This window comes from Protopterus annectens, chromosome 3.part1 (assembly GCF_019279795.1).
Source record: "Protopterus annectens isolate FY-2018-M chromosome 3.part1, PAN1.0, whole genome shotgun sequence".
Taxonomy (NCBI): domain Eukaryota; kingdom Metazoa; phylum Chordata; order Ceratodontiformes; family Protopteridae; genus Protopterus; species Protopterus annectens.
The window spans coordinates 1468215016-1468238262 of NC_056732.1; the positions used below are offsets into that span (position 1 = coordinate 1468215016).

Genomic DNA, 23247 nt, shown 5'->3' on the forward strand with positions numbered 1-23247 from the left:
ACAGTTTTGTGACACAACAGATAAATAATTATTGAGAGGTACAACTGGGTGGGTATACATTTATTTCATCCACCCTGCTTGACCCTATTTCAGTATAACCGTTCCTCATTATTTTGGTCCAGGATGCAGGCAACAGTCCTCCATTCAAAACCCAGAAAGATGCCTACAAATGGGTAACCCTGTATTCTTCATCTTGTCTCCTGACCTCTCATCCCAGTTGATAATTCCTTTATAGGTTCCATTTTTGCAGCATGCAGTTTTGACTTGGTTGTAATCAACTAGGCAGCAACAAAACTGCCTAAACACCCAGTGAATATAAAGTATGATTTTCATTTTTTTATTTTTCAGCTTCAGCCAAAAGAAATGCCATAAGCAAACCTGCTCACATTTTAAAGTGTGCATGGGGGGGGGGGGGTTGACCTGCATAACAAATACACTGTTTCATTAATTCATGATAACTGATGGATATAAACATGCATGATTACAGATCTCTTGTTGGATACTTTCAAAAACTACTTAGGTAAGAAAGAAATGGGATAAGACATAAAAAGCAGAAGCTAAGTAAATGTATTTTTCTTGTTCATAATACCAAAGCTTACAAATGCCTGCAAAAAATCTTAGTAAAGCAGCTTGTAAAAGTTCTAGAACAGAGGAACCTTTTGATGAGCACTTGCCTTCAGAAAACTGAGCACTGAATCCTCTGTGCTATACACTGCTATCAGAACGGAAGCGTACAAAGATCTGGTGCATTGTGGATGTGATGGGTGCTGGGAGCTGGCCTCCACACAGTCTGCTGAGGAGTGGAGCATTTTCATCTGGTCCATCATGTATCTATTTAAAAAAAACATTGTCACAATCAGTAATGACATAGACAAAGTATTAATTTCTCATTTTTAGATGGATTCAAGGAAATATGAACATACACTTCTATTGTAAAATGGGAAGAAAAAAATACTAAATGATGTACACTTTGATTTGTTGTAATTCAGTTATCTAAAACAAACTTCATATTAAAAATAAGGAATTGCATACAATGCTATTCTAGGTTTATATACAATCTGCTGCTGTTTGCTTAAGTAATAACTTTCATTTTTCTTAATTGAACTCTTTATTTATACAGAGATGTCAACACTACCATATAACATGGCAATGTGTGTTGCATCAATAAATAAGAAAAAAAAATCAAAACAGATCAACATTTTTAAATGAACAGGGAGTTAGACTGCAGACAGCATACATATAATTTCAGAGTGAAACAATAACACCCAGGTAGTTAAAATAACAACAGCATATATATCATTTAATAATTATTATTTTTGTGATTCACATAAAATCATCCCTCCAGTACTTGCCATTTTGAGCTTTTAAGATCATTTCAAGGTTTCTGATCAGAGTGCAGCTCTAAATCTTAAATTCTAGCAATAGAGACATTAAGTCCTGTATTCATGCTCCCTATCTTGACTTAGTAGCAAATCATGTGTCAAACTGCCGGATTCATCCATTCTTGCACTGGGATAGAGAGTTTTAACTCTTTCTTTCTCTCCCCCACAGTATTCTATATATATCAGTGGTCATTTTAATAAAGCTTTACATAATTTACTAGTTTGTCCTTTACTTAGATGTTACTGGTTCTATATTACTACATCGACAGCTAAAAACACAGAACACCCTTACCTTGACACGGCGTAACCGAAAGCAGGAAATTTCGAACGGCCAGAACAGCGATTTTTTTCCCCAGAGAAAAAATCACTAGGCCAACAAAAAAAAAAACAACAGATAAAGTGTGTGTGTGTGTGTGGGGGGGGGTGTTCTCCCACCACACCCCCCTATGTGGGGGGCTGTGCCCACCACAACCCCCTACTTAAATACTTAAATATACCTACTCTGAGATCGCAGTACAGTGGAGGAAACGGCAAACTCCCGACAATGGCCCAGCGATTTTATTTCCATGGAAAAAAAAAATCGCTGTTCTGGCTGTCCGACATTTCCTGCTTTCAGTTAAGCAGTGTTGAGGTAAGGGTGTTCGGTGTTTTTAGCTGTTGGCCTTGTGATATAGACCCGTTCCTGATCACTGTTATCTCAAATCAATGATATTAGAGAGGGGAGGTGTCCTGAAGAGACTCAAAGCATTTGCAATTTATTTATCTCTGTACTTAATTACAAATACAACCCCTTAGATCTGTCTTATTGTTCACAAAAGACTTACCACAAGATGAATTTCCCTGCCTCTAATATTTAATCCATTGCAGCTTTTCAACACTTGTTGGATTACTGGGGTTATGCACAGGGAAAAGAAGGAAGCATTTAACTGGGAATAAATCCAGTCATCAGGTATTGAATTTTATAGAGTTAAACATTACGATAAAGGTATATAAAATGGCTATTACCAAATCTGAATTAAATCTACATGTTGAATGTACCTCCCACTTATAAAGTCATACAGACCTACTTAACCTCCTATCATGGAAATGGACATAGGGTATGGTACGCTGCCATTAGTAGCACCAGAAAAAATTTCAAATCAACTACTCTAACATATTTATCAAAATTTGGTAGACTCATATCACTTTCGGCAACCAACAAGGACAGGAGCTTCTGGGATACCCTATGCTTCCTACCCATACAACATTTGATATTAAATTTCCTAGATTGCTGAGTATCTTTTGTATAAGGGATCCAGGTGGACGTTCTCAAGTTTGATCCACATCTGGGGTGCCTTCTGTGTGGAGTTTGCATGTCCTCCCTGTGGATGTGTGGGTTTCCTCTGGGTGCTCCAGTTTCCTACCACATCCCAAAGACATGCTGTAGGTGGCCTGGACACTCTAAATTGGCCCTAGGTGTGAGTGTGTGCATGTGTGTGCCTTCTGTGGAAGGTTGGGTTCTGGGCTGGCAACTCGACACCATAAAACTCCACTGCCAATCATGAGCGGACAGGTGATCCACTGTGGCGATCCCTAACTGGGAAAAGCCGAAAGAAGAAGAAGAAGAAGAAGGGATCCAGGCAGACCCTGAGTCTGGAAAAAAATTGCATTAGGATGAACTACAAGACCGAGTATAAGTTTTGAGTCATATCTCAATAAAGACATCTTCCAAAGATTTAACATCTTCTGACTTTATCTAATAACTTTGTATCACTGATAGAGATTGCTTCTGCAAGTGAATTTATGAATAGTAGGCCTAAATAGGTCACATAAGTAAACTTAAGTGGGAATGGAAAGGTTTAGGGCAAATAATTAGTAGGTACATAATGGAGTTTGGATATTAATACTGTAACCAGACAAGTCCCCCTACTCTTGTACTGTCTGTAATAACTTTAAATAGTATGTTTCAGGTTTTGTAAGGTATACTCATAAATCATATGTCTATAAAGATAATTTGAGCTCCTGACCCCAAAAGTCATATTCCTGCACATGGACTTTACCATATTTAATTGCCAAAGACTCCAGATAGATCATGAAAAGCAGAGGGGATAAAGGATATCTTTGCCTATTTCATTAAAATAGTTCAAAGAGGAAAAGAGTTTAGCTCATATCTTTTTTGTTTGGTGGAAGGATTCTTGTAAAGTACCCTTAAGCACCCTCAGGTAATCTCTTTCATTTCATGGTCAAAAACAAAACTACAAACTTACCATATCAAATGCTTTTTCTGCATCCAAATTAGTAAGCAGCAAGGGAAATCTTCCTTGTTCTACCTATTCAACTATAAGGGTAGATTGTCAGATGGAGCACAGCCAGATACGAACCCAGTCTGATGTGGATGAATCAGTATAGGCATATACTTTGTCAGCCTACTAGGTATGGTGTTCATAAATAATTTATAAACATGGGTTAATATAGATATAGACCTGTATGATGTGGCTTGTACGGGGATCTTTACCTATCTCCAAGATCACCAAGACAATGACTTGAGGAGGAAGGAGGAGGGTCTTTAAAAAAGAATTGGTTCATTGGTAAGTATTAGGTTAGCTGATCTTGCAGGCCATCTTAAGCCTAACCAATTTCCCTTCAAAGGTGAGAATCAAACCTGCACCTTGTGTCTGTAAGGTAAACACCTTAAAAGTTATACCAACATTCAACTCCAAACTTTAGCAGGCATGAGTAACTGCTTTTGTAAAATTGTGGATATTTTTTTGTTTACCCCCCCCCCCCCAAAAAAAAAAAAACTTTTGTTGGAAGTGTTTCTATTGTTGCTTGTACAACTTTTTCTTCAGTAACTTCCTGCAAATGGTATCCACTTGATCTTGAGTTAAACAAGATGGGGAAGTCGGGTCTAAAAAGCACTAACCTTTTCCTGGAATGACCCAGCCACCATTTCCCTTTGTAAAGTATGGAGTAATAATAAGTGAAACTTCTCAAAATATCCATAGGTGTGCTAATAATTTCACTCAAGAGGCAATTACAAAATTTGACAATGACTTGGCCACTTTTCTACTTGTGCAGGTACACAGCAAGAAACTTCTGTGAGGACAGAGAATTCTCAAAGTGATTGATTTTAGGGCTTTTTAGCTTTGGTCACATTTAATATCCAGGATCTTACAAATTCTCTCTTTAAGTCAAGATATTACCTGTAAAGATGTTTTTCCAGGGTGTAGCTGATACCTCCTCTGTGCCTTCAGTAACTCTTGCTCTACAGTACTGCAAAGGAGCAGGAAGGTGATCCCTCAACATGTAATCTTAAAAATATCCCATACACAAATTTTAGTTCCTGCCTTTGGTTAAGAATTGGGGTGCCAGATTATTTTAATATTCCTGGCCAGTTCTGACACCAATTTAAAACTCTTTAAGTAAGCAAGTGCCCCTTACTATAAAATATGTTATGTTGAGAATACCTTTCAAAAATGGTTATGTGAGTAAGAATTGTGCTTGTACTGGTACATTGTCAAACAAATGCTCCCGGTGTTTTCTCCTGTCTACCTGATGAATCTGGGAATTTTGAAACAATGCAGCAATTGCCTCATGTACACAGACAACCCTCTCCTCCTACCACCCAACACTACAACCTGTGAAAGATGCACTTATATAGCCAAACTGGAAACAAAGCTCTCTTCACCCAAGACTGGACTAGACAGAAAAGAGGAGAACGTAAACACTTGCACCACACCACATTCATCACATAGTCCCACAAAACCTAAACCACCAAAACACACACATAGAAACACAAAACACACACCTACATTCGCGGAGGCTCTCAATAAAAACCTGCCCAAGCAACAGGGACCTCCAAAGCAGAAATACAAGCAAACTCCACCTCCCAACACAACCCAAATGACACATAGCCCACAAACTCAGTGTGCCACTCGACCACAGTCCATAAAGCATAACAACGTACCCAACACTCTAGTCACAGGTGACTCTATAGTCAGGCACATTGATGTTTCACTCACCAGGCTAAATAAGGAGAAAGTTACTGTCAGATGCCTGTCGGGTGCCAGGATCCACCACATAACGCATGCACTCAGGTCACTCCACAACAAGTACAAATATGACTCTGTCATTGTCCATGTTGGTGTGAATGACCTGAGACATACCTCCCTGGACTACATGAAAAGAGACATGGAGGAACTATCCAATCTTGCAGCCCAGACAGGTATGACCCTAGCCCGGAGTAGCATCCTGTCATCACCCAGAATTATACCATAGTATAAGGACAAAATGATTGACTTCAACAATTGGCTAAGCTTCTGGTGTCATTCTAAGGGGATCCAGTATTTGTCTGCATGGGATGACATGATCGACAGACCATGATGCTTTGCCAAAGATGGCTTGCAACTGTCAACCTTCGGATTCCGGATACTGGCTAAGGCTCTTGCCACCCCTATAGTACCTTTTTCAGGCAAGGCTCAAATGACAAAATCACCACCATAACAGGTACAAACAAGCAAAATCTGAGGGTAATGCTACTCAATGCTAGAAGACTAAACCTCAGAATTCACTCACTCAAGGCACTCCTTAAAATGGAGAACATCAACATCTGTGCAGTGACAGAGACCTTGTTTAAAGTTCCAGAGAGCACCCCTGCATTACCAGGCTATAATTCATACCACACCTTTCAGCACTAAAGGTGGAGGTGTGTCCATACTCAGTAAGGATATCCACACCTCCAGGCTAGTTGCACAACATAATGCATCAGAGATTATCCAAGTGCAATTAACTCTGGTCAAGACAGCAATCCAAATTGTAGCTTGCTACAGACCTCCCACCATGCCCCAGGATTCCCACTCCTCATTTCTTGATACACTGGAAAATATTAGGGTACAACCCAACACCCTAATAATGGGTGATTTCAACTACCCCACAATTAACTCTGAAAACTACCCATGTACCAACTCTTTTGCTCAATGTTTTCTGGAATTCATAAATTCCAATGCCTTGGATCAACTTATTCACACCCCCACCAGGGGCAGCAATATCCTAGACCTGGTCATTACCAACATGGGCGACCGGTGTTCCACACCAGAGGTCAATTCCTTGTTGGTCAGATCCGACCACAAGCTAATCATCCTAGACATCCACATCCCACCCCCCACCCCCATTAGGGAAACCACCGTAAAAAACTTCTCCAAAGCCAATTTCACACTTCTTAAGACAGAAGTGGCAAACTTCATGACACCCATGCAGATGGACAATAGAGGTACGACTGCTGAATCCTACACAAATGCACTTTATAAGCACTTACACGAGTGCATGGATCATGCTATCCCTAACAGAACCAAGATGCTATCCTCCAAAAAAAGGAAGCCAATCTGGTAGTCCTCTGCCATAAACAAACTCTACAACAGAAGAAAGAAACTGTTTCAAAAAAAGAGTAAAATCCCATGACTGGAGGAATTCTCTGGTCAGCCTCAGTAAGAAGCTGAGATCCCTCATAAAATCCTCCAACGATAGTTATGAAAATAAAATTGCCACTGACTCTAAAGACAGCCACAAGGCATTCTATAGCTATGTCAAGAATCTCAATGGCAACACTCAGATCTGCTCTGAGTTACAGCACAATGGCACTAAATATACAAAACCAACTGATATTGCCAACATCCTGGCAGACAGGTTCAGTGCTAACTTTAACCCCCTCTCACCCCCTAGAGGGCCCATCTCTATACTGGCAGAATGCAAAGTTCTTGTAATCACGGCTGCACAGGTAAAAAACACACTCTTCAAAGCCAGGAACAAAGCATCCATAGGACCTGACAATATCCCAGACTGAGTTCTACACGAACTATAGAAGAAACTGTCATCCCACCTAAGTACCATGTTTAATCATAGCCTCACCTCAGGCTTTGTGCCCACTGAATGGTGCACCGCCACGATTATCCAACTCCACAAAGGGGGAGACAAGATGGACCCCGGGAACTACCACCCCATTAGCCTGATGAGCCTGGTCTGCAAGACCATGGAACGTATCATCATGGAACTCATAAACAAAGACATTGGTAATCTCCAAACTTTGGACCCCACCCAGTTCGGGTTTGTAAAAGGCAGACCATGTCTTCTAAACCTGATAGACTTCGTTTAAGCAATCACCAAAGCCATAGATGAGGGTAAGGTGGTTCATATATCTCGCCAAGGCTTTCAACACCATCCCCCACTCTGGAATTATAGATAAACTCACTAAACTAGGTATAAATCCCTATGTCACAAGATGAGTTGCCAACTGTCTCACAGAAAGAACCCACACTGTGAAAGTAGCAGACTCCCAATCCAACTTCAGATCAGTGACAAGTGGAGTACCACAGGATTCAGTCCTTGGTCCTCTCCTGTTTGGTATCTACTTCTCTGAAGTACAGGCTAACACAGAAGGTCTTTAGCTAATGAAGTTTGCAGATGACTGCAAACTAGGAGGCATAATCAAAACTTCTAATGATATGAACATCCTACAAAAGGGCCTCACTGAGACAGATGCCTGGTGTCAAAGCCATGGCCTGAAGCTCAATGCCAAAAAGTGCATTGTCATCCCCTTTGGTAAAAACCTCTTTACCCATGAACTACCACATAGGTGGTAGTCTACTTAACACTGAAAGTATGATAAGAGACGTCGGGACACAGGTAGACAGTAGTCTCTCCTTTGATAATCACATTGCCACAATGGTCACGATATCCTTCTACATGGCACACCTCATCACAAAAGGTTTCTCATGCAGAAAAAAGAGGACATTGTTCCCCTCTACTCATCACTCATTAGACCCATTATAGAGTACAATGCCCCTTTTGGTATGTACCTCACAAGACATCTACAACAACTGGAGAGGCCACAGAAATACCTCACAAACAGGATTACTGGCCTCAAACAGATGCCTTACGCAGACCATCTCAAAAAACTCCAGCCTTAGTCCGTCGCATATCGTCTACTCAGAGGTGATCTCTGCCTAACATGCAAAGCTATGTCAAACCCAGAGCCGTTGGACATGCTCCACTTAAAGAAATCCCAATTCCTCCAAGCTACACGCTGTAGGGACCTAAACCTTGTCACCACAATAAACAGAACATGCTGGAGGGGTAGATTCCTGTCCCAGAGACTTCCCATACTCTGGAACAGACTACCTATCTATGTCAAACAGAGCTCCTCATTAGCACTCTTCAAGAAAAAATCTTGATGATTGGATGGGAAATAGGAAATTCACTCCGGGATCACTTCTGTGGCTCTGCTTGACAGGGGCACAGGAAAATAATTTTCTTGGGTGGCGAAAGTCAGGATACCTTTTTGGCTAGGCTTATATAGGCCCTAGGGCCAATAGCCTATTATACAATTCCTCCTGTAAAACGTGCACGCTGATTGGCCAGCCCAGCCAGCGTGCCCATTGTAAATCCCTCAATATACTAACGGAAAAAGGTCCGGTCGCCCGGACTTTTTCCGTTAGTATAAAACACTGTCTCGCTATGTTAAAAGAGTTTAACATAGCGATACAGGTTTAAAAAAAGCAACACAGATCTCCGTTGCTTTTTTTAAAGCTGTCTCGCTATGTTAAACTCCTTTAACATAGTGACATAGTGTGTAGGTTGCTTTTTTTTTTAAACCTGTCTCGCTATATTAAATGGGTTTAACATAGCGAGACAGCTTTAAAATAAGTAACGGGGATCTCCGTTGCTTATTTTAAAGCTATCTCGCTATGTTAAACCCATTTAACATAGCGAAACAATAAAAAGCAACGGAGATCTTGCGTTCTCCGTTGCTTTTGCCCACAGCTCTGATGTACTGCGTAGGCATGCGCAGTACATCAGAACTGCCGCGGAATACCAAACAGCTGCGGAAGGGCAGCAAAGAGGCATTATACAATGCCATTATTTAAGAAAAGTAATTATTTCTTTTCTTAAATAATGTCATTGTATAATAGCAATAACCCACTTCTGGGAGTGGGTAATGCGGGATTTAACCACGGTTGTCTTTGTTTGGTCCCTCCAACAGTGGTTAAATCCCGCATTACCCACACCCAGGCGTGGGTTATTGCTACAGTACCTACCTATGAACCTATGAAATGAATGTGACCAGAAGTCATAGTTGTGACTACATGGCCATGTTCTTTTAATATCAGTCATTTATCAGTTCTACAGAAATTACTACATGTATAAGAAAAAAAACAAGAGTAATATGAAACTGGAGCGGGCAGCTTTAAAATGTTGTGAATTATATCTCACGTTCTCATCAATCAACTGAAAATTTTGACTGTCTTGCCTGCAGAGGTCCGAATGAACTTAGTCATTGGCCTGTATCAAATTTCAGTCCCTGACCAGAGCACAAAATCTAAATCTTGAAAGTTTACCCATTTTTTTATCGGTTTGAAAATTGTGTCAAATATGGACCCTGGAGGGAGGTAAAGGTTCGCCATCAATATTAGATGTCCTGGCAAGACTCCTTTTATTGTTACAAACTGACACTCCTCATCCATTAATCAGGCAATTAAATCAAATGGAGTACTTTTCTAACTAAAATAGCAATGCCTCTTCTAATTCCCTCAAGGTAGGCGGCAAAAGCTCCCCAGCGGAACTGAAAGATAGCACCTGTTCTGAAGCCCTGGAGGGCAAAGGTCCCAGTCGGCATCTTGAAAAGTTGCAGTTTTAAGATGTTTTTATCAGCAGAAATTAAAGTGTGTGTTCTACCCACCAGCCACATTTTTAATCTTTTTTCATTTATTCTGTCAACATAAAGCTATTGCCTTAAAGAATGTCACTCTTCTGACCTCACACACACACACACACACACACACACACACACACACACACACACACACACACACACACACACACACACACACACACACACACACACACAGATATATATATATATATATATATATATATATATATATATATATATATATACATATCTATATATATATATATATCTATATATATATATATACACACACACACACACACACACACACACACACACACACACACACACACACACACACACACACACAAACACACATGCACACACACACACACACACACACACACACACACATATATATATATATATATATATATATATATATATATATATATATATATGCATTCATATCTTTTTATTTATATATATATATATATATATATATATATATATATATATATACATTCATATCTTTTTATTTATATATATATATATATTCATATCTTTATAGATATATATATATATATATATATATATATATATACATATATGGGTCTACTTTATTTCATTGAATCTCATGTCACTAAATTTCATTTCACCCTGACCCCATCGCTGAAAACACAAATTACTGAAAACTCATTTCACTAATCTCATTTCACTGAACTGAACATAGTATATATGGCACTGTGTAGAGTACTGTAAGGCAAGTAAAAGGTATATGCCCTTTTCCCCAATGTAGCACAATCCTGGAGTTAGTATATATAGTTGGGGGGTGTGGGGGGCTGTGCGGTGTGGGTGGTGTAGCCCACCACCTTGATTGTTTTATATTGTATTTTACCAAAAACTTAAAAACAATATATTTTAAACAATAAACATGCATAGTTACAACACCAATGACTAACTGGTGACAACAAACGAGTGGATATAGCAAGATTTGTGGACATTTCATGATATTTGATGACATTTGGTGACATTCTATATATATATGTAGGCTTATGTAAAAGCTCTGATGCTAAACAAACTTGCATTTACAGCATGGTTACATGTAGGCATTACTTTTTATCATATATATAGTGAATGAATAGTATGTGAAGCTATATGGTGAGGCCTATATATTAGTCATTTTTGAATTTCAATAAGTAACAACATAAGGACAATTAAGCATTTGCATGTATGGTGACGCAAATAGGTTGTTAATGGATAAGCTAACTGTTACTGCATTTTGAAAAAGAGTTGTGATTTAGCAATATTTTATATCAGTTCTATCTCAAGGTTGCCTGGTTTCTTAAAAGTTCAGCTATATATATAGGTTTATAGGTTCATAGGTTCATACTAGGCTATCTGCCCTAGGGCATTTACAAGCCTAGCCAGAGTGTGTTTGGCTTTCGCCACCCCTTGGAATGAGTTTACTGTGCCCTTTTTAAAGTTAGTTTACTGTGCCTCTGTCTAGCAGTGACACAGAAGTGACCCCTAGGGTAAACCTACGATCTCCCATCCACTCGTCAAGATTCCTCTTGAAGAGAGTCAGTGAGGGGCTTTGTCTAACATGGACTTGGATTCTATTCCAGAGTGAAGGGAGCCTCTGGGTTATGAATCTGTCCCTCCAGCATGTCCTATTTATTTCTGTGCTGAGGTTCAATTCTCTCGATCAATTAGCTCTAAGGAATTTGGATTTTCTGAGATGGAGCATGTCCATTAATTGCGATTTGGACATGGCTTTGTACGTCAAGCATAGATCGCCTCTGAGTAGGCGCTATGCAACTGAGTAGAGCTGGAGTTTCTTTAGCCGAGCAGCGTATGGCATCTGTTTGAGTCCCTTGATCCTCTTTGTGAGGTACTTTTGGGGTCTTTTTAGTTGCTGCAGGTGTCGGGTAAGGTACATCCCAAATGGGGCATTGTACTCAATTATGGGCCTGATGAGGGAAGAGTGAAGGGGCACAATGACCTCCCTTGATCTAGATGTGAATCCTTTCATGATAAGGTGGGCTATATAGAAGGTCTTTCTAACCACTTTGGCAATGTGATTGTCAAAGGAGAGGCTACTATCAACTTGGGTCCCTAGGTCCCTAATTACTTCTTGTGTACTTAATGGATTACCACCTATGTGGTAATTAGTGGGCACTTTGTTTTTCCCAAAGGGTATGACTATACACTTTTTGGCGTTTAGTTGAAGGCCATGGCTCTGACACCAGTTATCCATTTCTAAGAGACCCTTTTGGAGGATGCTTGTGTCAGCTGGAGAGTCAATTATGGTGCCCAGTTTGCAGTCATCTGCGAACTTGGTCAGCCACAGTCCTCCTGTGTTAGCCTGTACCTCAGAAAAATATATACCGAATAAGAGAGGTCTCAGGACTGAGCCCTGTGGGATGCCACTTGTGACTGGTTTAGAGTCTGACATGGCTCCAGCAATTCTGACCATGTGGGTTCTGTCCTTGAGCCAGTTTGCAACCCATCTTATGACATAGGGGTTTATATTTAAGCTGGAGAGCTTGTCTATGATGCTCGAGTAGGGTATTGTGTCGAAGGCTTTTGCGAGGTCCAAGTAGGCTGTGTGAACTACCTTACCCTCATCAATGGCCTTGGTGAATGTTTCAAAGAAGTCGGCCAGGTTCAAGAGGCAGGATCTGCCCTTAACAAAGCTGAATTGGGTAGGATTCAGTGTCTGTAGGTCCCCAATGTGTTTATGAGTTCCATAATGATCCTCTCCATAGTTTTGCAGACCAGGCTAGTCAGGCTTATGGGGCGGTAGTTTCCAGGGTCCGTAGAAGCACCTCCTTTGTGGAGTGGGACCACTGTTGCTGTACACCATTCTTTGGGTACATATCCTGTAGTAAGGCTGAGATTGAACAGCAGCCTTATGTGTGGGTTCAGCTCTTCTTGGAGTTCATGTAGCACACAGCCCGGAACACCGTCTGGTTCCATTGATGCTGTGTTTTTTGCATTGGAGAGGGTGGCTCTCTCCTGAGCATCTGAGATGTCAGGGATGCAACACACTGCTGGGATAGATATTTGTCCCTTTGGGGGGGGGGGGAGTTTGCACTGAACCTGTCTGCCAGGATGTTGGCAATGTCTGTGGGTTCAGTGTATTTTTTGTCATTATGGACTAACTCTGAGCATATCTGGGAGTTGCCACCCAGGTTTCTAACATAACTAAAGAAAGTCTTATGATTATTTTTAGTGTCTTGTGCAATTGTTCTCTCAAAGCTGGCCTTGGATGATTTTATGAGTGATCGTAGTATTTTGCTAGTACTGATCAGAGATGCCTTCCCTTTTAGGGATTTTGCTCTATCATGTAGTAGCTTCCTCCTTCTGTTGTATAGCTTATTTATGGCTGGGGTCCACCAGACAGGACGCCTGCCTTTGGGGGAATGTGTCTTGGTTTTATATGGGATTGCATGATCCATGCATTCCTGAAGGTGTCCATAAAATGCGTTTATAAAGGATTCAGCAGATTGGGTTGTAGTTTCCACTGGCCCGGGGGCCTTGAAGGATTCCACTTCAGTTTTAAGAAGTGTGAAGTCAGCTTTTGAGAAGTTCTTCACTGTGGTCTTCTGTGCTGGGGGTGGGGGCGGGATGTGGATTTCCAGTGAGATTAATTTATGGTCCGATCTTACCAATGAGGTATATACTTCTGGTATGGAACATTGTGCCCCCATGTTTGTGATGATCAGGTCTAGTATGTTTTCCCCTCTTGTGGGAGTGGTGACTAGTTGTTTCATAGCATTTGAGTTTATGAATTCTATGGTTATGTCAAACATCCTGATGGTATATTAGTTTGCATTTACAGTTTGGTCATATGTAGATGTTATTGTTCATCATTACATAAAAGTGAAACATAATGAGGGGTGTTTATAAGAACATGTACTATGTATAGTGAAGGAATAGGCCCAGAATCTTGATATGTTTATACTGAGAGGCCTGTATATTTGACATTTCAGTGTCTATGCGGATAGCAAAAAGAATATAAGCATTCATATATATGGTCAAGTGAATATAGCTCTTTAACAGATGAACAGACTGCTTTTGTACCAATTGCACTATTGAAAATGTGTTGAGATTTCAGGACATGTTACAGTTATGTGTTTCAACCAGCCAATTTTAATGGTGGCTTTACGGTCCCCCAGGAGTACAGCAACTTAAACTATGCTGCTGTAAATAAATGCAAGTCTCTTAAATAAAAAAAACATATTAGATATGACAATAAGTATGTTGTATAAGCAGTCTAATTCTAGATAGTATTGTTGAATGTATTAATATTCACCATAATCATTTATTAGTATGGTTTATCCATATACATATTAAGGCTTTATTCATAAATTTTATACATTTATTGTGATACATTTGAATGTTTAGAGACACACTGGTAGGTTTGTAGAAGTACATTAACTAGAATTTTACATATAAAATGGCAGAAGCACAGGATTTAAAATCATTCCTGGATAGTCTGGCCATGAATAATGATGACTTAACATCTTTTAATATGGGTAGGGGGATGGACACACCACAAATGGGTGGAGTTAAATCTTATTTAGAGTTGCAGTTCACACTGCTAACAGAGACTACCAAAAAAGTATGTGCTAATGTTTGGCATAGGAAATTGTTAAAAGCCTATTCTACAGCCAATAAAGCCTCTAGAGGCCTTATGGTCTATATAAAACCAGGGATGGGGGTGGAGAATCAACAGTTTATGAATAAATGGTGACAAGTACAGTCGTTGGCTTTGAATATGTTTATTCGATTGTTAATTGAACATTATGAACAGCAACATGTAGTTATGGTAGAGAAGTTGAATCAAGCTTATGAAGACACAGTCAGATATTCTCAAGATGTAACATATAGTGAAAGATACACAGCATATGTTAAAGAGGTACAAAAAATGGAAAGAGAATTGTCAGATAGAAAGTCAAAAAAGTTTCATAGAAATTCTAATGATTATACAAATAATCAAGCTTACTCATGGAAAAAAGCTAAGAGGACAGTGAGATTTTTGGAGGGGACTAATAAGGGGTCCTTTAGACCAAAAAGAAAAAGGCCAAGGTCCATACTCAGTAGGCGAAATCAAGACAATTCTAGTGTATCTGATGTGTCTTCAGGTAATTCAAACATTGATATGGAAACAGAGGGAGGTGAACCTATAGTGTTGAGTTCCCCCATGTCCAAGAGATCTAAGGGCCCTTTAGGCAAGGGGGCAGGAAACATCATAGTCAAAGAAATGGAAGAGATGTTCAGCAAAATAATCAACAGTGGATAGACAGTCCTATAGATACCCAGGAATTAGAAAATCAATTAATAGTGAATTTGGCACAGTATGAATTTTCAGATTTGGAACTCAGTGTGCTGAATAAAGGTTTAGGCTTTGTGCCAGCCAGCCATGTGTCCTATTTGGATGTTGTGAAAGACTTGAAAACATTCTGTCGTAATTTAAATTTGAAATATTATTTTGCTCATAGGCTCCAGACCATGGACCAATCAGATAAATTTAAATTTAGAAAATCAGATTTCTAGCCACCTTATTATGGGGTGGTAAAAACATTCGAAGAACATGTGTTACAAGACTTACAATTGAATCAGAGTAACATATTCAGGAATTTCAGGGAAAATTTGACATTGGCTGAGAAACAAGCGCTAGAAAATTTGCAAAACAATGACAGATTGGTTATTACCAACGCTGATAAGGGGGGAGCCATAGTGGTCTGGGGAAAAGAGGAGTATGAAAAAGAAATTCACAAACACCATATGGACACAATATCCTATTGTCATCTTCCTATAGATTCCACCATAGGATTCAAGCAAGAAATTGATAGGTTTTTGAAAAGAGCTAGAGAGATTGAAATCATCAGTATGGACCCTGAACAACAGTTGACGGTAATAGCTCCTTTGCCCCAATATTTTTACTTAGTACCCAAGATACATAAATCAGTCATTTCACCACCAGGACGCCCCATTGTAGCAGGATGAGGGTCCTTGATTGAACCCTTGTCAATCTATTTAGAATCAAAACTCAAACCATTATTAATATATGTGTCAGCCAGGAATAGAGACACAAATCAATTCTTACAATTAATGGATGATTTGCAAATTCCGACTCAGGCTTATATGGGCACATTGGATGTCCAAGCCTTATATACAAGTATCCCACATTGGGGAGGAATTGCAGCTGTAAAATATTGGTTTGAGGTTTCGAATTACTATCAACCTAGAGAACAAGAATTTTTGTTAACCATGTTAGGGATAGTGTTGGAACATAATTCTTTCAGATATGGGTCAGAATGGTATTTACAGATTAAGGGTACAGCAATGGGTGCAACATTTGCACCCATATATGCAGATTTGTTTATGGGGTTTATGGAGGTGCAAGTCATTTAACAACAAAATGAGTTCAAGTCAGAATTATTGATGTGGCGTAGGTACCTTGATGATTGTTGGGTGCTATGGCAGGGCACAGTAGATAGATGGCATCAGTTTGTGACATTTCGCAATAACAATAGGTATGGTATACAGTTTAGTGGAAAAATAGATAGTCATAAAGTCGAATTTTTGGATGTCATGGTTACAAAGGCTAAGGAAGTAACAGTACACACAGATCTATACCGGAAGCCATTTATGAAAAACTCATTATTGAGGGCTGATAGTAACCACCTCAACCATATCATTACCAATATTCTTCAAGCTCAATTCAAGAGACTTAAACGTATATGTAGTCAACAAAAAGATTTTCAGGCACAGGCTGAACAGTTGAGATCTAGGTTTTTGGCAAAAGGGTACAAAGCCATTGATGTGGATAGAGCGATGCACGCGACCAATTCTATGTCAAGATCACAATTGTTAGAGATCAGAGAGTTACCACAAAAAGATAAAAATCAGGTCATTAGGTTTATTACTAAGTTTGGTAGTAACACCTTTAAAATCAAGAACATAATCCAACAGTATTGGCATATATTAAAAACAATAGGTTTTTGGGCTCATTAATAGATAGTCAGTGTTGATTTGGATATAGGCGAGGTAAGACTATTGGTGAATATCTAGCAAACTTTAAGAACAGCAATAATAATATACCGACAAAACGGGAAAATAAGATTGTTGGCAGTACTATTTGTGGTCATTGCGTTTACTGCAAGGTGGTCTCAAAAACTAAGTAATTTACCTTCATTAATACAGCAAAGGTGTATGATATGAGACATCTTATTACGTGCACCAGTGAATGGGTGGTATACATGACTGTGTGCCAATGTGGTTCTTTCTATGTGGGTCAGACTTCTTTAAGTTTAAAACAAAGAATTGCATTACATATCAGTGATATCAATTGCAAAAGGGTACGTATTGCTTTATACAAACATACATTGATACATACTGGGGCCCTTTTCATATTCCTGGGTATCGATAAGGTAATAGGAAATTAATTGACCACAGCACGTAAACATAAAATTTTAACACAAAAGGAAAGGATGTGGATAGTGTATTTGGGTGCACTTTTCAAACCAGGATTAAATGATCACTGGTAGGTGAGCTTAGTTTAGTATAGGGATTTTTTTCTAAAAATAGAGGTCCAATTAACAAAATGGGTGAATTGTGAAAATATAGGTATATATTACTGTAGAGTGTGAATTGAGCTATATATTGTTATGGTGTGTTTTATATACTCAAGGAGTACTAATTGTAATGGGCATCCTGTGATTTTAAGAAGCCCAGAAAGAAAAATGTATAAATTGGGTTTCTATCTTCTCAGTAATACACACTGATGATGCCAGTGGGCGAAACCTAGGTTTGTGTTCGATGTGGCAGATTGATTGGCCATTAAAGAAGATTTGGCATAATTTGTTGTGTCTTTTATTTTATTTTATCCATTTGGGTTAAAATAACCATTCTAGTGCTGGATATTTGGTTTGTGGATGCATTAATATGTCCGGGCACTTTATTCACCAAGCACCGGATGATTGTGGGTGTGTATAGTTTTCAGTAATTTGAGTTTTCAGCTAAGTGGTCTGGGTGAAATGAAATTCAGCGAAATGAGATTCAACAAATCAAAGTAGACCCATATATATATATATATATATATATATATATATATATATATATATATATATATATATATGTGTGTGTGTGTGTGTGTGTGTGTGTGTGTATGAGACCATGCTCTATTAGGGTTCCTCAATTTTTTTCCTTTTGAACTATATCACAAGCAAAGATGAACATACTAAAACCCATACTCTGCTACTAGGACAGATTGCTCTGATTGGCCCTATCTTCATCTGATAGGTGAATTATTCAACAGCACACTAATACATAACCACAATACATGATTCACCTTGATAACATGACTCTACTAACTCAAAAAAATACAAATGAAAAATAAATAAACTAAAAAACAATGAATGTAAAGCACTACTGAAGCTCCAGAATGTAACTTGGCACTTATGGAAAACTTCCAACATATAACCACTTCAAGCAACCTTGTAATCTCACTAAATAAGTAATAAGTTGTCATAAAGATAATTAACGTAACATTCTCAAAACTTGCTACTACATTCACGCAAACAGTTCTGGAAAGTTCCAGAGACTACCCCTCCTATGGAGCAGGCTTCCCATCCATGTGAAATTTAGTTTGTCTATTACCCAGTTTAAGCACAACCTAGACCAGTGGATGAGGAATAAGGAAATTTGCAACAAGCCTGACACACATGTCTCTAATGGACAGAGGTAGCTTATAAATGCCTGGCCATTGATGTCTAACTTAAAGGACACCATCATTCTTTCGGGAATACCTGGCTAGGCTTAGAAAGGCCAACTGGTCCGTTAGCCTAATAACACTCTATGAATCTATGAAAGAAGTGTACCATAAAAACACAACTTCAAAAGATCCAATCTCATAGTTTCTTCCTTTTGAATTTCTAAAAGAATTTAATAATCTCCCCCAACCCTATCCTACAGACTCTAATGAGCACCCTGCTTCTCTATTGCTTATTTCTTAAATTACCACTTTGTACCTCATAAAACATATAATAAAAGATACTGAACCTCTCCTTGAGCAGTTAAAACTAGACAGCCCAGCTGATACAGACTGTCTCCTACCCTTGTTTATATATCACTGCAGGGAATCCATTAAAGTCCCTTTCCAACATATTAGCAACATATGAGTAATATCCCTAATCTCTATACTTTAACATAAAGTCCCTTTCCAGCACATTAACAACCTATGTGTAATATCCCTAATCTCTATACTTCACCAGTTATGGAAAGTATTGAAAAGCTGGTCTAAATTCAACATTCATACAACCCGGATGTAGCACTAAAACAGCATTCTAGACTTTCGCTGATGAAATCATGCCATCTTTGGATAAGGGAATGACTTCAGGAGCCATATTTATTAACTTTACTGTAGCATTTGATCTGTATGTTCACCACATTCTCATTCATCTTATTAAAACAAGGATTAACACAGATGTCATTCCAGGGTTGAACACTGTCTCTCTCTAGCTATCAAATTTCTGTCGCATCTAGCATGTCTACCTCACCAGCAGTCCCTCTCCTTCAAAAGATGGTCCCACAGGGCTTAAGAAGTTACTGATCAGTGATGACTGGAAAGTATGAAAACTGCTTCACAGGCTTCTGCTTGGGATTAGTGCTAGTGTTTTGCTCATGAGCAGAGTGTGTGTGTGTGTGTGTGTGTGTGTGTGTGTGTGTGTGTGTGTGTGTGTGTGTGTGTGTGCATGCTGTCTGTGTGTGTGTGTGTGTGTGTGTATGTTTTCAGCTAAGTGGTCTGGGTGAAATGAAATTCAGCGAAATGAGATTCAACAAATCAAAGTAGACCCATATATATATATATATATATATATATATATATATATATATATATATATATATATATATATGTGTGTGTGTGTGTGTGTGTGTGTGTATGAGACCATGCTCTATTAGGGTTCCTCAATTTTTTTCCTTTTGAACTATATCACAAGCAAAGATGAACATACTAAAACCCATACTCTGCTACTAGGACAGATTGCTCTGATTGGCCCTATCTTCATCTGATAGGTGAATTATTCAACAGCACACTAATACATAACCACAATACATGATTCACCTTGATAACATGACTCTACTAACTCAAAAAAATACAAATGAAAAATAAATAAACTAAAAAACAATGAATGTAAAGCACTACTGAAGCTCCAGAATGTAACTTGGCACTTATGGAAAACTTCCAACATATAACCACTTCAAGCAACCTTGTAATCTCACTAAATAAGTAATAAGTTGTCATAAAGATAATTAACGTAACATTCTCAAAACTTGCTACTACATTCACGCAAACAGTTCTGGAAAGTTCCAGAGACTACCCCTCCTATGGAGCAGGCTTCCCATCCATGTGAAATTTAGTTTGTCTATTACCCAGTTTAAGCACAACCTAGACCAGTGGATGAGGAATAAGGAAATTTGCAACAAGCCTGACACACATGTCTCTAATGGACAGAGGTAGCTTATAAATGCCTGGCCATTGATGTCTAACTTAAAGGACACCATCATTCTTCGGGAATACCTGGCTAGGCTTAGAAAGGCCAACTGGTCCGTTAGCCTAATAACACTCTATGAATCTATGAAAGAAGTGTACCATAAAAACACAACTTCAAAAGATCCAATCTCATAGTTTCTTCCTTTTGAATTTCTAAAAGAATTTAATAATCTCCCCCAACCCTATCCTACAGACTCTAATGAGCACCCTGCTTCTCTATTGCTTATTTCTTAAATTACCACTTTGTACCTCATAAAACATATAATAAAAGATACTGAACCTCTCCTTGAGCAGTTAAAACTAGACAGCCCAGCTGATACAGACTGTCTCCTACCCTTGTTTATATATCACTGCAGGGAATCCATTAAAGTCCCTTTCCAACATATTAGCAACATATGAGTAATATCCCTAATCTCTATACTTTAACATAAAGTCCCTTTCCAGCACATTAACAACCTATGTGTAATATCCCTAATCTCTATACTTCACCAGTTATGGAAAGTATTGAAAAGCTGGTCTAAATTCAACATTCATACAACCCGGATGTAGCACTAAAACAGCATTCTAGACTTTCGCTGATGAAATCATGCCATCTTTGGATAAGGGAATGACTTCAGGAGCCATATTTATTAACTTTACTGTAGCATTTGATCTGTATGTTCACCACATTCTCATTCATCTTATTAAAACAAGGATTAACACAGATGTCATTCCAGGGTTGAACACTGTCTCTCTCTAGCTATCAAATTTCTGTCGCATCTAGCATGTCTACCTCACCAGCAGTCCCTCTCCTTCAAAAGATGGTCCCACAGGGCTTAAGAAGTTACTGATCAGTGATGACTGGAAAGTATGAAAACTGCTTCACAGGCTTCTGCTTGGGATTAGTGCTAGTGTTTTGCTCATGAGCAGAGTGTGTGTGTGTGTGTGTGTGTGTGTGTGTGTGTGTGTGTGTGTGTGTGTGTGTGTGTGTGTGTGTGTGTGTGTGTGTGTGTGTGTGTGTGTGTGTGTGCGCATGTGTTTGTGTGTGTGTGCATATGTGTGTGTGTGTGCGTGTGTGTGCATGTACGTGTGTATGTGTGTGCATGCGCACGAGCATGTGTGCACGTGTGTATGTGTGCATGTGTATATGCTTGTGCGTGCATGTTTGTGTGCGAGTGTGTGTGTGTGTGTGTGTGTGTGCGCGCATGTGCGTGTGCATGCATGTATGTGTGTGTGCTTGTACATATGTGTGTGTGTGTGTGTGTGTGTGTGTGTGTGTGTGTGTGTGTGTGTGTGTGTGTGTGTGTGTGTGTGTGTGTGTGTGTGTGTGTGTGTGTGCTTAAGACTTTCTTAATTGCTCTGGTTTCTATTTCAGGCATCTATCAACAAGCCTGCAGACTCCTGTAACATCTGGGACAAGACTGCTGATCATTAAAGAGCTGATCATCAAGGACCCTGTGGACCACTTCTCAGCTTGTGACTACAGCTATTGTTTTGCTTCCAGTAAGAGAAGAAACAAATAGATTTCCATCTTTGTGAAGTCATGATAAGACCAGCATTAGTAACGGACAAGTAGTAGCCAAAAGGGGAATCACCATTAGTCATCAACTTGCACAAAAGGCTTAAATCTACATCAACAAATAAGTAAGACTTGTTGGACAGATAGGTCTTTATCTACATTTAAGGCTTGTCTTGTTTGGATGGCTAGACAGAAATTTACACCTAGGTCATAAGACCCTGCTCAATTTCGGAGTTGAGCACTATTAAGTATTTGAAAGGGTGGTAAGAACTTTTATGTTTGTCTGCTTAAAGGTGTATGTGGCTAGGCATATTCTGGTCTTCATGATTGCTTGCCTAGGATGTTCCTATGTTCATATGATCAGTAGTTTCTTCCTTATTATTCTCCATGCACATCAACTTGATATCACATGGACTTCTACAGCTCCTCTCCCATTTTAAGCTGATGATGTGGTCTAATTTTGCTTACACAACTCCTTTATATTACTCAGAACTAACTACACACTGATTTTCTATCCATCAATTGGATCAACAATAAAAATATACTACTAGACACAATGAAAATTATAGCTAATTTCTTTGATACTAACAAAACACTCCAAAAAAAACTTAAGTTAATTTCAAACAATGCCCCTATCAAAAATATCACTTGTTTCAAATATCTGGGTATCTGGATAGATCAATCTGTTAAGTTCATCCATTACTTGGAAATCACTAGGAAGAAGATGAATTCAGTGTTGTTCTTTCTATGGCCCAAAAAAGATATGTCCCTTTTTAATGCATGCTCAAAGAGTAGCCATAGGTAAGGGTATGTTACTTGTTCATCTTTAATATTGTCTCCCACTAATAGCTGCACATCTAAAAGAAACATCAAAAGAATTCAAACCATCTCCAATAACATCTGATACTTTCTCCCCCAATAAATGAATATCACTGCATTACTACAGAAAAAAACAAAGTGGCTTTCAGTCCAAAACAATAAAAACGAGCCAACTTCCTACTTGGGTCATGATTTACAATTTACTAAATGATAAATAACTCTTTGCTTTAGCTGTGAAGCTCATAAGAGGAAATTCTGACTTACAATCTAAGAAATCATGAACAGTCAGGTCTCCTGATTCTAACTCCTAAATGCAAGC

The 23247-nt window shown here is 38.9% G+C and overlaps 1 protein-coding gene across 1 annotated transcript in view; it reads right to left on the bottom strand.

Moving 5' to 3' along the window:
- Positions 1–23247, bottom strand: part of LOC122797794 (cubilin-like) — a 2156354-nt gene that overhangs the window by 1816059 nt on the left and 317048 nt on the right. The window contains 1 exon segment of the mRNA XM_044066315.1: positions 675–831. Within this exon segment, the coding sequence (XP_043922250.1) occupies positions 675–831 (157 nt within the window).